Below are 16,820 nucleotides of genomic sequence, written 5' to 3'. Positions count from 1 at the left end.
TTCATGCAGGTAACAGAAATGTCCACTATAATTACACTATGGGAGGAATAGAACTAGATGAAGTAACGCATGAGAAAGACCTAGGAGTCTATGTGGACTCCTCACTTTCTCCATCCAAACAATGTGGGGAAGCAATAAAAAAAGGCAAACACAATGTTAGGGTATATTGTCAAAAGTGTAGAATTGAGAACAAGGGCAGTGATGTTCAGACTGTACAATGCACTAGTACTGGCAGCACTGTGGAGTAGTGGTTAGGGCTTTGGACTCATAACTGGAAGGTCTGAAAGGAATGTCCTGGGCACGACTTGCTCATGAACAAAATCTGCACATTCTTTGAAAACTGTGATCATTTATGAAAATCAATTATAGAAAATAAATAAATTAAATATATTTCCAATTATAATTTTTTACTGGGGGCCCCCTAGCGGCTCATGGCTAGAAACAGCTCTGTGTGAGAGTGTGCGTGTGTCAGTGTGGATGACCGGGAGTGCGTATGTGTGTGTCAGAGTGTGTTAGTGTGTGTCAATGTTGGTGTGTGTGTGTGAGACCACTCCTCCACTCCTGTTCACCTCTCAGACACAGTGTAATAGTTTGAAAACTGTCATGTAATATAATTTATTAGCAGTAAGATGATATACAGTGCAGACAGTTATATAGATGATAGAGAGATAGATAATAAAACGACCTGGTGGACCCTATTGAGGAGAGTTATAGAATTGTTTCTATTATAATGTGACGCTCAATGTCCCTATGTGTTGGGACCGCTGCTGGAGTCGCCTTTCTCTAATGTCCATCCAGGGCTCGGTGAGGAACTCCTGCAGACGGAGCTCCAGAGGCCGTGTGTTTGTGCTGCCAGATCAAAAGACCTGTTCTTTCAGGCATTGTGGGTCGACATCAAAGGGCATCTTGTTTGGCGGCTGTGGGAAACAGGACGGATTAGCGATTCCTGTGAGGAAGACCAGAGCGACACTGTGCAGGTCCTCATGTGCAGAAAGCCACAATGAAGAGGACATGCAACTAGCAGCCAAAGCATGTATGTCTCTCTGATATACTCGGGTGTGTTTGCTGAATATCAAGGTGTGTGCTCTCATACATATACACTGCAGTGCACATCTATTTCACCTTTCATAACGTGAGTCACAATGGCTCTGTAGGCAGAACGAATAGTTGTGTTGTAACTCACTGCGGTTCTTCCAGATCTTCCCGATGGCGATGACGGAGCAGGTCAAGAAGAGCAGGAACACGGTCATCTTCCCCAGGACGTTCAGCGCGAGTTCAGTTAGGCTGCAGGAGAGTCAATGATGTAGGTGTGGTGTCATGACTTCTTTTTAAGCTGCTAAGACTGAATAAGATTTTAGGCTGTCCTGGTCGGTTCTGTATTCACTTAACAATTCCTGCTTTGGACCTTTGTGATTTGAGGTGTTAAAATCATTTAAAGCTCTAACCAGCCTGAAGCGAGGCCAAAACACTCGGCCATGTGGTCAGGGAAGAGCGGAACAAGAGGATCGATCCCAGCAAGCTGGAGAACGAGGTCTCCTACAGTCACAGAGGCACCTATAGGCGGCTCTGATAGAAACATGGTTCGATAGCTTTCCATGGGGATTGGTGTAACCCCAGTGCTTCCCACTTGAGAGATAACATATGTGTACCTGTTGGCGTTGTGCTTCTCACATCCTTCACCTCCGCTGTCTTTATCTGTAGGTGCAGGTGGAGCTGTGTGAACAGCTGAAGAGGTTTGCTGTGATGTAGGTGCTGCCGTTGCTGTTGCTGTTGCTGTAATAGAGCGAATCAGAATTCAGCTTACAAATCACACAAAAAACAAACAAACAAAACAACATCCATGTGCAATGTTTTTCTATGCCTTTTAAAACAAAAAAATAAGATAGCACCACATTGTACACAACCTGAATTTACACAAATGTGTACTTAAAATGTGCAATTTCATGTATAATTGCATTTTACTTAGTTCTTTAGTGTGTTTTTTTATTTATGCAGAAAAAATAATGAGCCAGATCGAAGGAAAAAGCATAGGGAACAGGGACAGCAGGCAGGTCTGTAAAGAAACATGTAGGGAGATACAGTTAGGTCCATAAATATTTAGACAGTGACACAATTGTCATCATTTTGGCTCTGTACACCACCACAATGGATTTGAAAGGAAACAAGATGTGCTTTAAATGTAGACTTTCACCTTTAATTTCAGGGTAGTTATATCCAAATTGGGTGAACGGTGCAGGAATTACACCCATTTATATATGTGGTCCCCCAGTTTTACGGGCTGAAAAGTATTTGGACAAACTAACATAATCATGAATTAAATTGTGAGTTTCAATACTTGGTTTCAAATCCTTTGCAGTCAATGACTGCCTGAAGTCTGAACCCATAGACATCTCCAGATGCTGGGTTTCTTCCCTGGTGATGCTCTGCCAGGCCTGCACTGCAGCTGTCTTTAGTTCCTGCTTGTCCTTGGGCTGTTTTGCCTTCAGTTTTGCCTTCAGCAAGTGAAATGCTGCTCAACTGGATTCAGGTCAGGTGAATGATTTGGCCATTACAGAACATTGCACTTCTTCACCTTAAAAAAGTCTTGGGTTGCATTTGCAGTATGCTTCGGGTCATTGTCCATCTGCACTGTGAAGCACCGTACAATGAGTTTTGAAGCATTTGGCTGAATCTGAGCAGATAATATAGCCCTAAACACTTCACAATTCATCCTGCTGCTTCAACTTCAACTGTTGTCAGGGGGTTATTCTTCACCAGGGAGAGAATTCTTCTGTCATCCACCACAGTTGTTATCCGTGGTCTTCTGGGCCTTTTGGTGTTCCTGAGCTCACCAGTGCGTTCTTTCTTTTTAAGAATGTACCAATAGTTGATTTGTTTTTGCTATCTCTCCGATTGGTTTTGTTGAATCCACCTTTTATCTGTGTATGGATTTTTCCAATAAGTCAGACCGATGAACCAGAAATATGTGAAGATAGAAGTTTATTGCGATACAAGCAGCTTGGAAGAATGTGATCACAGAGGTCTCTATGACAGCAGATCCTTAAAGGCAATTTACACACACACATATTTATATGATATAGTACATGACGCGACGGACTCTCTGCCAATCTCCTCAGACATGTCAGTCTCTTTAGGACATATTACAGATCTAGTTGCTGGGCAGACAGGGAATTTGTCCGTTATCATAACTCATAACACAGAGAGCAGTCCGACAATATCTTTGACAAGTTTCTCTTGAGAACCACAGAGAGAAACAACTCCTTGTATGGTACAGACAGTCTGGATGCAGATCTTCCTATTTTTATATAAAGCACATCAAGTACAGACAACATTAAGTATAGACAAGGACAGGGTTATTCACATAGCACTCCTTATCTCAACTTCCTCAAACAGGAGGATTTTTAGAAATTGTTTTGGTTTCTCAGCCTAATGACGGCTTGCTTCACTCGCAGTGGCAGCTCTTTGGATTCATATTGAGGGTTAACAGCAACAGATTCCAAATGCAAATGCCACACTTGAAATCAAATCTAGACCTTTTATCTGCTTACCTGTAATTGAACTAATGAGGGAATAACACACACCTGACTATGGAACAGCTGAGACAGGAGAAAGTACAAAAGAGTCACAGGACATGGAAACACACAAGAGACTGAAGCTTGTTGTGCGTTTGCTGTGTTTGTGTTTGGCCATAAGACCTTTACATTCATACATAAACTAGTAATCATCACTTACTGATGTTGAAGCTAAATACTGCTGATCCTTACCTTCAGTAACTTTAAGGTAAACAGGAAGCTGTTGGTCAGATATATCACACCAGTACCAGCCTTGGTCCTCCGGCCGCAGTCCGCTCACAGTCACACTGAAGAGTCCCTCCGCTGTGTGGTCAGTGATCAGGACAGAGCCGTGTCCTGCAGTCCCAGGGCTTCCTGCTTTCTGACAGGAGCTCCAGTCTCCACTCCTACACCACTGTTTCTGTCTGGACCGGTAAGGGTTTCCATATCGACACTGGACACTGACCTCCCCTCCTATCTGTCCTGTTACTGTGGCATTGACCACATACGGCACCCCAGCGTCTGCAGACAGAGACATTAGAGCAGCTTTACAATACAATCATGAAATCATTTTATAGGTAAACTGAAATATGTTTCTATGAATAAAATATGTGGAAAAGGATGAACCATTTTTAAGAAGTTCTACACTCGATTTCACAAGATAAATGTTCAGTTTACTGTTCGGATTCTGTAAACTTTTTACATGGAGACAGTAGATCCATACTGGCCCCTTGGGGCCACATCCTACTAAGAACAGTAATGCAGAGAGTGGCCAGTAGCACCTCTATCCTCACCTACAACAGTAACTAATGAACCATATACAGAGTGGAGGAGGCAGGAGACCAGCTCATGTGTCCCTCCACTGGGCACAGGAGCACTCGCCTCCTGCCCAACTAGCACAGCTAGGAGAGGGAGACAGCGAGCTCTACTGTGCTGTAACCTGCAAAGTGGGGCAAAGAGAGGCCAGGTCTTGTGCTCTCGCTTAACACAGGAGCACTCGCCTCCTGCTTGACCAGCACAGATAGGAGTGGGGCGACAGCGCTGTGTGCCAGCGAATTGTACACATAGCGGGGTAGCAAGGCATCGCACATGCACACCCACAACACAATATCACAAACACACACACAGAGAACATAATACACAAAGACTACAATTATTATAGCGGTGGGTAGATATATATATAGCCAGCCAAACAAAAATACAGTTCAAGCTTTCTCAGTGAATTAAAAAAAGACAATAAACACAAACAAGACTTTGCATTCGACCTGAGGATCCAAGGGCGAAACGGCAAAGAGGAAGTCCCTGTGTGTGCGTCACATTGTACACAGACAGGAAACAGAAGGGCCTGTTTACACAGGGGCCTATAGCAGCTTCGACACACACTGTTTCAATGAGGTTCCTATGGTAGTGAGATAAACCCCTTGTGTTTGGGCAGTGCTTCGAAAGATAACAGCTCAACTACTGTAAATGTGATACACAAATGTATAAATAAATGTAGTGTAAAACAGAGCCCGGTGTAAATGTGTTTATCTTTTGTTTACATCTACATGTGTTTTTTTAATTGAGCAATAAAATCTACAAATGGAAAGCATGCAATACAAACTGTGCGTCTCTGTTTGCACGACCCAGCGGATCTGAAGCTGTTCCAGTGTTAATAATGAAAAGATGGTCAGCCAGCTGACCCAGGTGGCCCATCCCCCAAGCTGACCACGGGCTCCAGCCGCCTGCTGCTGTGTTTGCATCTACAGTTTGGGATTATATCTGAAAATAAAGTACCGGTGTGCCTACATTCGTTATTTGTAGTTTATTTTCAACATGATCCAAAAGGGTACATTTCCTAAAAATGTTACACATTTTTCAAAATATGTTCAGTACTTTTTTCATTACTCAATTCTTTGAAATCCAAATGTCACCAGATCTGTCCCACCCGTTGCAGATTCAGAGTTATTAACACAATTTGTCAGATAATAAAATCCCCCCCAAAATGATGGTCATATCGATGTTTCTTCAACACACATTTTTGGTGTAAAATCTGGTTGTGCTGTAATTGAGTTTGTCTAATCATGATCAATTACGCAGACAATGGCTGTACATACACTGCAAGAAACTAATGGTTTACAAATGCAGTAAACCATTTGATTTACAGAAGTTTAAACTGTCATGGTCATGTCATTTTTTATTGTGGTAAACTATTTCAAAGCCTTATATTTACAATATATTTACATATAACTAGAATGCATTTTTTATTTTATTTTTACATGCTGTATATGTAAACTAATCAAAATACTTTGTAACATTTGCATAATATTTAAATTAAACTTAAACTTGTTTAATGATTTATACTACATATGTACCTTTTGTGTACCAATAAAATGTTTAAGCCATAATTACATGCATATTACTTATTACGAAAACTTTGTTTACAATACATTTACAAACATTACAGTACCAGATCGAGAGAATTTAATTTTACCTGACTTTGATAACCTATGGTAAATGGTGGCTGACATTATTTATTTGTTAACCCCACTATACAACTAATACAATTTCAAGGTAACTAATTCAATATTGTAACAGACACCAAAAGCCAGAGAAAAGAGAATGGCCGTGTGACTGAGGAGACTGAAGAGACTGTTTTATTACTGCTAGATATAAACCAATAAATGTAATTTTCACATTATGCTTGCATTTACACAAACATCTCGTACAGGTTGTCTCAAAGCACAGCAATTACATAATCAACACTTTCTAAGAACTAATAAGACTTATGTTTCTAATACAAGTGTAACATGGAACACAATAACTCTTTAGGGTTTATCACTGGATTAGCCATCCCCCTTAATCTTGTCAGGATTGATATGGAAATCATTGTAAACGTTCAGTTCCCCAGTAACTACAGGTGTCTAGACATGTGGATACTTAAAGTTTACACACTACAGTGTTCTTCAAACTGTACAGAAACCTAAAGTTTACTATTAGTGAAGTGATGACCTACAGTGTTTGTGTAATTTAAGTTGCCAAAGATGATGTATACGTCTGTGAACCTGAAGTTTACACATTACCTTGTGTACAGATATACATGAAGAGCTACAAGGTAGCAGATCTTTGTAAACTCTGTGCAAACTTAGTTTACAAAGCAGTTTCACTGTGTAAATTTAGTACACTTGTAGGTTCCTGTAGTTTACAAAGAGTTTGCAGGTTTTGTAAGCAATTTCATGCAGTGATATGTGGACATTCAGTAGTTTCACAACACCAATTAGCGCTGGGGCGGGGGAAGTGATTTTATTTGATTTTGGCTTACTCTCTTGGCTGGAGCCGGTCCGGACCATCAACCCCCCCCTTACAGGGACTGAGCCAAGGCGGTTGGTGACAGGGAGGTGGTGGGATGCAAGAGAATGAAGCGCTGGGGGTTTGTGTTGATGACGAGTATTTTTACTCTTTGAGTGTAAGCGAGTGTGATGATATCGGAGTTGTTTACTCCCAAAATTAATTCATAAATTCCACTTGTCACTACAGTTACTCAAAGTTGCTCAGAAAAAGCTAGGTTTTTACAAATGTGTGTGAAAATTACAAAAACAAGCATTTCTTGTTTGGGAATAAAGTGTGATAGTGTTGTAATTCTATGTGTCTAATCATAATCAACTATACAGAACATTATTCTACAGTCTGTCTGCTTTCATTTGATAGGTCACACATATCTGTATGTCAGGGTTATAAAACTGCAAACAAAAGCACCAAACAGGGGGAAATGGGTCCGAGGGTAAAGAGCAAAAACCCATTATTGTCACTCCTAAGAAAGAGGAGAGACTGAGTTGACACTAAATGCAGGAGGCTGTGCATCACACTGTAATGGTGGGAGTCCCTGTCCTGTGTGTTGGCTGGGTTGTGTTGGCTGTGGGGTGAAGGTGTGGGATAGGTGATCACTGGCAGGGGAGCTGGACCGGCATGGTAGTCACACATCCTAGGGGATGTATAGAGAGGCGCAGGGGTCCCTCCTCAGTCGGGGTGTACGGACTTCAGTGTATATACTGTATTGTAGCGAGCGGGGGTCTCTTTTATTCATTTTGAGAAGACGGACTGCAGACACCAGTCTTTTTCACACAGAACTAGGGATCCCTATTGGCTGGGACCCACGCCAAAATAACAGAAATAACCCCCAGTGACGCACAGATTGACACTCGCATACAGCGTCCGCTCACTCTCGCTGCTCCGCGCCAACTCACTCCTCAGTCCGGATCCCCTGCCCTCAACTCCCGCCAGACCGGCAACCCAGCCCGGGTTCAAGAGAACTAACTGGGTAACTATGTACAATCCGCCGCCCGCCCAGGCGTGGACCTTACAATGCACACAACACGGACAGTCCCCTGCTTTGGGCAGGTCGCTGCAATACCTTATTTATTTGCTCATTTGCACATCTGTGTATTTGCACTGTCCGCTTGCATTGCCCTGTATTTATGTATACACTTGATTTTACTTGATTTTGTTGTGTTTTTCTTATATATATTCATGGTTGTATATTGACTTTAATATTATTATTACTGTATATACAGTTAGGAGGCCCCTAGAAAAAGCATCTCACTGCCATTGTGGATGTGACAAATAAACTTTGATGTTTTAACTAAGTGAGTGGAAGATGATTTTAAGGTCTTACCTGCATTAACTCTGATGAGCAGGTCTGCTCTGTCATCACGTGTCCTGGGCCCCTCTGTCTCCACAGCACAATAGTAATGGCCTGAGTCCCCCGTCTCCAGTCCCCTCATGGTCACAGTGAAGACCCCCTGGGCTGGATCGTCAGAGATGGACACTTTATCACTGTCTGTGATTGGAGAGTCAGTCCTTATAAGAGTATTGAATTTGCCCCACTTATCGTAAAGGAGCCAGGTTTTCACACGGCTTTTGTGTTTGTCCTCGTAGTGACAAGGGATGGTGACTGATGCTCCTGTCCGGACGATGGTCTCTCTCAGTGTTGACACGGCATCAGCACCTGCAACAGCAGCGCGACGGGAAAGGATTAAAACCTGACCATGTGTTTTATATAGAACCGCTGAACACATGTTTATCTATAACGTGTAACACTGGTGTTTTTGTGCACGTTTTGATGTGTTTCACCTTCATTGTCTATGTAATTAATCTCGTAATGTCTTTACTTCAGCGCTTTTCTCTCTCTAGGGGCATGACCCCTGTAATGGCGCTGTGTATGTATGACAGCGGCTCCAGTGTATAATGTGTCTCTTATTGAGAGAGAGATCCTGTCCGCTCACTGCACTGGAAGGAAACAGACATTTTCTTTGCGTGTCTAATCCACACTTCTCCCCCGTCTCGCTGCTCCGGTGTCCGGTGTCCATAAACGCGGTCTGTCCCTCAGGGGCGATGAAGGAGCCCAGTCGCGCTGTTTGTCCTTCACGGCTTCCTTCGGCGGAGTGAACACAAGCGGAAGCGGCTGCGTTGCCCACTAGTTTCAATGCAATTATAAAGCCTGCTCGAAAAGTCGCTACATGGTGTTACGCTAATTAACGTGTTTGTTACGTCACCACGTCTCATTTGCATTTTGCAGTGTCCGCCCTTTACGCGTGTTTGCGTCTCTGTGCTTCCGTACGTACTGTAATATATTCATTCCCTGTAGCTCTCAATCACTCCGAGAAAGTTAGAAGCGACAGAAACTTTCTTTTCTCTCACACAGCGCTCAGCCATAACAAACCACTATGTGCATATTTACCAAAAAATATGAGAAAAACTCTGCATGTTTACAAAAACACTTGTGTAATGTCTGTGTATATTTGTATGAATATTTGTGATTGCATTGTGTGTGTCTAGTACAATGTAAAGTCTGTTAGGCTATGAGTTTGAATCGAGTACAATGTACAGAGTTGTCTCAGTAAGTGTCTGAATCCAGAGAATGAACTGCCTGCTATCCGTGAGGGCTTTTGTGCATTAATGTGCTTTGCAGTATTTGCGTGTTTAATCGGGTCCGACTTTTTTGCATTCAGTGTAGTTTTACTAAACTTACAGTAAGCTATGTTTGCCATCCCAGCAACAGACTTCAGCCAAAGTTTGAAATCATCCTCCTTTAACCATGTCTGTCGGAAATGTTGTTCATATTTTTTAGACATTTTTCCGCCATTTCTAACAAATCGCCTCGAAAAGAAATAACCGCCGAGATAGAGCAAGCGGCCCGCTGTTACTATATTGTCAATTATTATTATTATTATTATTATTATTATTATTATTGTTATTATTATTATTATTATTATTATTATTATTATTATTATTATTATTGTTATTATTATTATTATTATTATTATTATTATTATTATTATTGTTATTATTATTATTATTTCTTGGCAGACACCCTTATCCAGGGCGACTTACAACATAAGTGCAAACAAGGTGCAAAAATACAGTGAAGTACAAGGCATCAATCGATACAAATTGAATTTAGCTAAAACATAGCAATTCAAACTGATACATTTTACAAATTGCAATTTACAATTTACACAAGTACAGTAAGTGAAGTGCTGTCAAGATGTAGGTGACAGTCAAGGGCTACGGGATAGGGAGCGAGGAGGACATACAACTGATAACTAGCTTTGACTGGTTCAGCTCGGCGGCGAGGGGCGCTAGTGGGGAAAGTATGATATTAAAGACTAGTGTCCACGGGCGGCGCAAGAAATACAAATACTACTAATAATAAGAACAACGTGTTTTATGGAGCTTAACAATGTGCTGGACGTGTCCGTAACGTCCGTCCCACTGAGGACACGATTCACTGTCAGAGGAGAGGAGCGCTGGACTGAGACACAGGAGGACATCAGACACATATCATCTCAAGTGCCGGTGCGATCACGAAGAAATGACAGTTTATTAGCAGCGTGGAGTGAAATCACGGACAGAGACACTGACTGAGACAGTTAAAATCAGTGCATTAAACCTGTGATTCACAGACCGGTGCAGCGCTGACCAGTTACAATAAACTGAAGGATAATAATGTATTAATATTTTGTTCAGGCTGTGTGTCAATGTGTGCAGGACAGTCCAGACACAGTCCGTGTGAAGGAACACGATTCAGTTAACGTGTCCATTTACAAGATAAATTAACGAATACATTAATACAGCAGATCTGGGTTTCCCTCTAAAACATAAGGACTGGTTTAATAAATGCGCCCATAAACGCCATGACGTGCACACTTTAGTTCACTTAAACCGGCTATATTGTATCTGGATGATTAATCGTGAAACGTGTGTATTTTGTTTCAGCTGTAACTTGCCTGGTTAAGGATCTGATAAGTACATTATAAATAATACGTTTGCAGTTACAAATCTGTAGTAAGAGTAGTACATTAATTGAGTCGCATTGCGCCATTTAAAATACATGTATAGCAGCACAAATGATGATAATAATACTAAATAGCAAATATGTATTGTTATTGTTGCACATGGAACCGTATTCTCATGTGAACATGCGTGTGTGAATATAATGTTGTCTGTACACGTTTAGCTCTTCCTAACATCTCTAACAGAAACGTGTATTTATTACGCACAGATAATAAAACAGACAAAGTCCTGTCCTCTCAGGCTGTGTGGCTCTAGTGTCTCTGTCTCTGTTTTAACACGGACACAATCCAGACCCGCAGTCGCTGCTGCTCATCAGAGACGGATCTCAGCGGCTGCTTTTACAGAAAAGCTCTGGGACTCCGGCGCGACGCGGCGCTTCAGCATTAATGCCGGTCACTATAACCTATAGATCAGCGGGATGTAGGTCCGCACATTGACAGTTGCTATAACCTATAGAAACAGAAGGAATTGCATGGCGTTATCTTTATTCAAGTATTATGTTTTAGATCATGTTTGAAATAGAAAGTCGCTATATTATCACCCGATTTTATTTAAAGTAGCTAAATTAGCTCTCTGTCGCATTCACATTAATAATATCGCCGTCATGTCTAAAAAGTCGCCAAATCTAGCGACAAACTCGCTAAATTGGCAACACTGCGCTGAAGTCCCACAACTCCGCGTTAAAGTCGGAGACACGTCAATTGGGACAACATGGCAGCGGCGGTGTGTAGACGTGATGTAATGCTAGCTGGACAGTTGTAGAAATGGTTGCATTATGTACCAAAGAAATTATAATACATAGATAGATTTAAAAAAAAACATTATATAATCATGATTTAAATATATAATTAGAAAGTTCAGGCAAAACACGTTTCGGCATCCAATAAATTAATTACTGAAGTAATATCCTATAAAACTAGGAAGTGATGTATTTCAAAATTATTATTGAAATTAAATACAGGAGACAGATGACTTGAAAAGACTGCGTAGGTACTTTTGGCTCAAAGGCAAAGGCGCTGAATGCTGGCGCCGCACTGAGTCCCACTGAGCGCTTTTATCTTCACCTGCACCCTCCTCACTCTAGTGCACACTCTGTGACGTCAGCACTACGTCACGCCAGTGTACACTTGTCGAAGGGTGAGCGAGGGTGCGGTTTGGGACGCAGCCCTGGTGTAGGAAACAGTCTGACATGTTTCTTTTTCTTTGTGGAATCAGGTCTTAAAGGCTCAAGTACGGTGGCCCTGAAGTGCAACTGCTGAAAAATAAAGCAGCCGCTGCAGCATTTTCACAAGCGATCACGGAGAGGGAGGAACATTGTCAATATATTTGACTGACGCCATTGGACAGCAAGCAAGTCACGTGGGCCCAGCAGCTTCTCAGAAGAGCCGACAGAGTCTGAGAAACGGAGCACGAAGTGTCATATTAATATTGCTGTGTCTTCTGCTCTCTGTCCACTGTGGTGTCACATTAATATTGCTGTGTCTTCTGCTCTCTGTCCACTGTGGTGTCACATTAATATTGCTGTGTCTTCTGCTCTCTGTCCACTGTGGTGTCATATTAATATTGCTGTGTCTTCTGCTCTCTGTCCACTGTGGTGTCATATTAATATTGCTGTGTCTTCTGCTCTCTGTCCACTGTGGTGACATATTAATAGAGTTATATATTCTATATATGCTTCCATATAGAATTGGATCTGAAAATGTGCTAAAAGCGTAGAGCATAAGAGGCGCCTAGAGGAAGTGGATTTGGGCAGTGGCTCAGATACTCTTACGGTGGCCAGCCTGACTGATAGGCTGCTCAGAGCCCTATCCCCCCTATTTTTCACTTTTAACTTATTTTAATGGTTTTAATATTTGAATATTTTATGTTTTTAATTTGCAATCACTTTTAAACTTTTAAAGATCAACAACTAATTGTTTTACTGTAATTCCAGTGCTAGATACAAATAACCGAATTAACCTAAAATGAAGGTGGTGCCTTCAGTGGCGTACAGATGTAGAATGACTACTATGTTATCCTTTTTTATTGTCACCCTTTAAATGTTGCTCCGTTTTGAACCATTCTGTTTAGCCAATTCCCTTCAAGAAGTCATTTTACCCATTGCCGTCATAAAGAGAAGGTGTTCTGGCCTGACTTATCAGTCCCGGGGGAATCTCCAGGGGGGAGACTCATGATTGGGGGACTAAGGGAACACTTTGTTGTATTAAGTTTTAATACATTTAGGGGGAAATGAAGACCCTATACTTCTGCTTTAGCACTGTGCACACTGTTCAGTGACCTGCAGCTCAGCTATTTCCATCTCACCACCTTACAAGACATAAATACAGAGTGTGATCACATGGGCGTCATGGTGCCATTAGTCTTCTGCAGTTTCCTGTCGAACTGTACAAGGTGTTAGATAAGACTCATCCGCTTAACCATTTAATACAGATACAAAATACATAAACTACCGGTCAAAAGTTTTCAGATTTTCCCAGGTTTTATTGAAATATACGCAGTTAATGTCTCAATGTACTCTGAAATTAAAGCAAAGAACAAATAAACAATTAGAGATAAACAAAATGATTTCATTATTTATTTTGTAACAAAATGTCATCAAAATGTTTGACTCGTCGAAGTAGCCACCTTTTGCAGATATAACAGCCGAACACACTTGTGACATTCTTTCTACATTGGAAATCAAATATTGTTTGGAAAGTTCTTCCCAACACTGTTGCAGAAGTTCCCACAACTGTGTTGCACTTATAGGTTGCTTTGCTTTCACCCTTCTGTCCAGTTCATCCCAAACCAGCTCGATGGGGTTTAAGTCTGTAGACTGTGCTGGCCATTCCATGATTTGAAGCCTACCGTCTTGTTCTTTTCTTCTAAGGTAGTTCTGACATAGCCTGGAGGTATGTTTTGGGGCATTATCTTGCTGTAGGATGAACCCCTGACCAACTAGGCGTATACCAGAGGGTATTGCATGGTGCTGCAAAATGCTGTGGTAGCCGTTTTGGTTCATCTTGCCACTCACTCTGTGCAAGTCACCGACTCTGGATCCAGCAAAAGAGCCCCAGACCATCACACTCCTCCTCCATGTTTGACAGTTGGTGTCACACATTGAGGAACCATCCTTTCGCCTACTCGACGGCACACAAAAACCCTGCTTGATGAACCGAAGATTTCAAATTTTGATTAATCAGTCCATAAGTAGTCCACTGGCGGTGCTTCATGGCCCAGGCAAGCCTCTTTTTCTTATTTTGCCATCTTAGCAATGCCTTTGTTACTGCCACAATGTCAAACCTGCAGCTCCAAGTCTTCTCTTCACAGTTGAAACTGAGACTTGCTTACTTCGACTAGTGTTAACTGTGCTTGAATCTGATGTCCTGCGAGCCCCTGTCTGCTGTAGACTCTCAGAAACTTGTCCTCTGATTCTGTTGTGGCTTTGGGTCTGCCAGACCTCTTTCTGTCAGAGTGCCTTTTGATGGTGTAGGAAACTGTACTCACTTACACCTTGGCTTTCTTTTAAATTTCTCTAAAGGACCTACACTTTTAAGTGTTATAATGGTCTGTCTGTCTTCCTTTGTTAATTGCCTTTTTCTCGCCATTATGATAGTAATATACTACGTCCTGCAGTACAATACTGTCCAAATAATGCTTAAGAGGGTGTTGTGACACAGTCTGTTCCAACACTTGTTTTATACAGACAGAGGGTTTGTAAGTAATCAACAGAACTTGGGACACCTGTAGGAATTGTTAGCATTAACTCTTAAGGCTTAATTTACTTCCATTGCTGCAGAACAGCTATAAGTTGTTAACCCATTACTTGTTCCCTGAAAAAGGCCTGTCTTATAACTCTGAAATGTACATTATTTTTCAGTTTTTGGTAACCTAAACTTTTTTTTTTAACCTCTGGCAGTTTACCACTTACCTTTGTACCATTTCAGGTTTTTCACTGGACTTGAACTGCTTAAATGTCAATAAAACCTGGAAAAATGGGGTGTTCTAAAACTTTTGACCGGTCGTGTATACATTTTTAATGTATAGTTGAAATGTGTGCCAAAAAGGTTGTATATTTAAAATTTGAGATGCATTTCAAACAAGTTTTATATTTTCAACATATAATACAAGGATTACAGACAAAAACATATTTTGAATATATTTTGAATATATCATATATTCAAATCCATATTTGTTTTGTGCAGGCACTCGTACTGCATGTGAGAATAGAAACACGACTATTTCTGTATTTGGTCTAAGCATGTGGTTATGCAAGACTACAATACAATTGATCAAGTACATTTTTTGCAAGTTTTGAAAATGTATAAAGCATTCTCTCACATTTACATTTTATTTTGTTTTAGTTTCTTTCTGTTTGAGTTTTGTAAAATGGACAAAGTTTCAGAAATTTTGTTTTATAAATTATGAAGAACTGTAGTACATGAATGATCTATTATCCAATTCTGATTCCTGTAATAAATGTCATTGCAGTAACAAATATGGTCTATTAGGACTGCAATATTTTAATTGTTGCAAATGTTAGTTTAAGCTAGTATATTGTATATGTACATCAAAATACCAAACTAACCAGCAGATATAATAAAAACACAATAGATATTGGATTTATAGTTTTACATACAATGTTGCCATGCTTAATCATATGCAGTGATGTGTAACCAATATATTTGAACAACACTATTTCTTGTTCAGTGGTAAAACATTGCTTTAAGTTGTGCAAGTATTATACAGGGATTTATACAGTTCATTTGCTAATGTTATTTTTTGTACATATGTGTTGTGTTTGGATATTTGTGTTGACTATTGATCATTGTTTCAGGTGTGTTTGAAATCTTGTTTTAGTAACTGTGGAAAAATAAATGTTGCATGACCAAGCTGTGTGAGGGTTTCATCTGGAAAAAGAAACTTTCCAAATTCCAAAACACCAAATGAATAACAGTCAGCACAGAGTTTCAGCAACATCGCAGAGATAGTCAGGTTCCTGCTAGAAGAGCCACAGTTTTATACACTTATTCATAGTTTAAGACCGTTATCTCTGATTTTCACCACTCACCATTATCTAGGAGGCTGTTTACTTGTTTTAGACATTTCAACTACCTTTTACTCCAGACCTTGTAAATTCTTACACCTCAAATCCCTCAGCAGACCTCCATGCACTAAAGATGGACAGACAGCCATTCTCTTAAAAATCAAGAATATAAGTATTCAATTTGTTTTCTTAAACCTAGAGTAAGGCAAGGGATACATCCCACGTTAAATCTGTGTTTTTTCCATTCAGTTGTTTCAAAGGAAAATGGACACTGTTGCAAATGCCTGATGGCCAAAGAATAACTGAACAAGAAGCAGTTAAAGAAAGTCGGCAGTGAACATTGTGTGATGTAAAGTGTAAAGTGTAAAGTGAGAAACTCCTGCAAACGGGTCTCCACACACGCAGGAGTGATTGAATGTCTTTTACCTGGGAGTGGAGAGAGGAGCGGCAGCAGGAGGAGGAGCAGAGCAGCAGCCATTCCTGTCAGGACAGCAGCTCCACAGAGAGGCTGTGAGTCGCTGCCCTGGAGAGACAGCAGCGGCTATCAGTGTCATCAGATCCTCTACCGCAGAGCTAATAACAGCCAAAAGAGGAACTGGGTTGAGCTGTGTGTGAAACAGCCGGTCCCTCGGGGTCACAGTGCAGCAGGTTTTTAATTCTGTGGTTGATATAGTGGCTGATAACGTTCCTGTGGATTGAAACTCATGATCCTCAGACCAACACACTGGTGTGTCACGTCAATAAACAGTAATGGAACCAGTGGAGGCAGCCATGGCATAAGGAAAAACAAAACATGACAATTAAAGAATGACAATAGCTGTTAGATGTTTGAGTGCTATAGTGACTGTCTTCTCCATGGTTTAGGGAGACAATGCCTGGGGAGAGCAGGGCTATCAGCAATCTGCAGTGTC

General features: G+C 41.0%; 1 protein-coding gene across 1 annotated transcript; it reads right to left on the bottom strand.

Annotated features, from left to right (window-relative positions):
• Positions 1-587: 587 nt before the first annotated feature.
• Positions 588-16,494, bottom strand: LOC136762753 (CMRF35-like molecule 6). The gene is made up of 6 exons (XM_066716315.1): positions 16,336-16,494; positions 8,203-8,535; positions 3,765-4,073; positions 1,650-1,773; positions 1,184-1,284; positions 588-917 (listed from the first exon to the last, which is right to left on the bottom strand). Exons 1-6 carry the CDS (start codon positions 16,385-16,387, stop codon positions 895-897), a joined length of 942 nt encoding a protein of 313 aa, XP_066572412.1. The 5' UTR covers positions 16,388-16,494; the 3' UTR covers positions 588-894.
• Between the last annotated feature and the right edge of the window lie 326 nt (positions 16,495-16,820).

The sequence above is a fragment of the Amia ocellicauda genome, chromosome 2 (genome assembly GCF_036373705.1).
Source record: "Amia ocellicauda isolate fAmiCal2 chromosome 2, fAmiCal2.hap1, whole genome shotgun sequence".
Taxonomy (NCBI): Eukaryota; Metazoa; Chordata; class Actinopteri; order Amiiformes; family Amiidae; genus Amia; species Amia ocellicauda.
Note: the sequence above shows the minus strand (reverse complement) of the source record. Positions and strands in the feature narration are given on the sequence as shown.

Bases quoted from the DNA above. Each gene is read 5' to 3' on its own strand.
- LOC136762753 (XM_066716315.1), bottom strand. From the start codon at position 16,387: ATGGCTGCTGCTCTGCTCCTCCTCCTGCTGCCGCTCCTCTCTCCACTC. The intron at 8,536-16,335 runs GTAAAAGACATT...CTGCTGTTGCAG, and splicing joins GCTCCTCTCTCCACTCCCAG to GTGCTGATGCCGTGTCAACA. The intron at 1,774-3,764 runs GTAAGGATCAGC...GCTCTATTACAG, and splicing joins TTACCTTAAAGTTACTGAAG to CAACAGCAACAGCAACGGCA.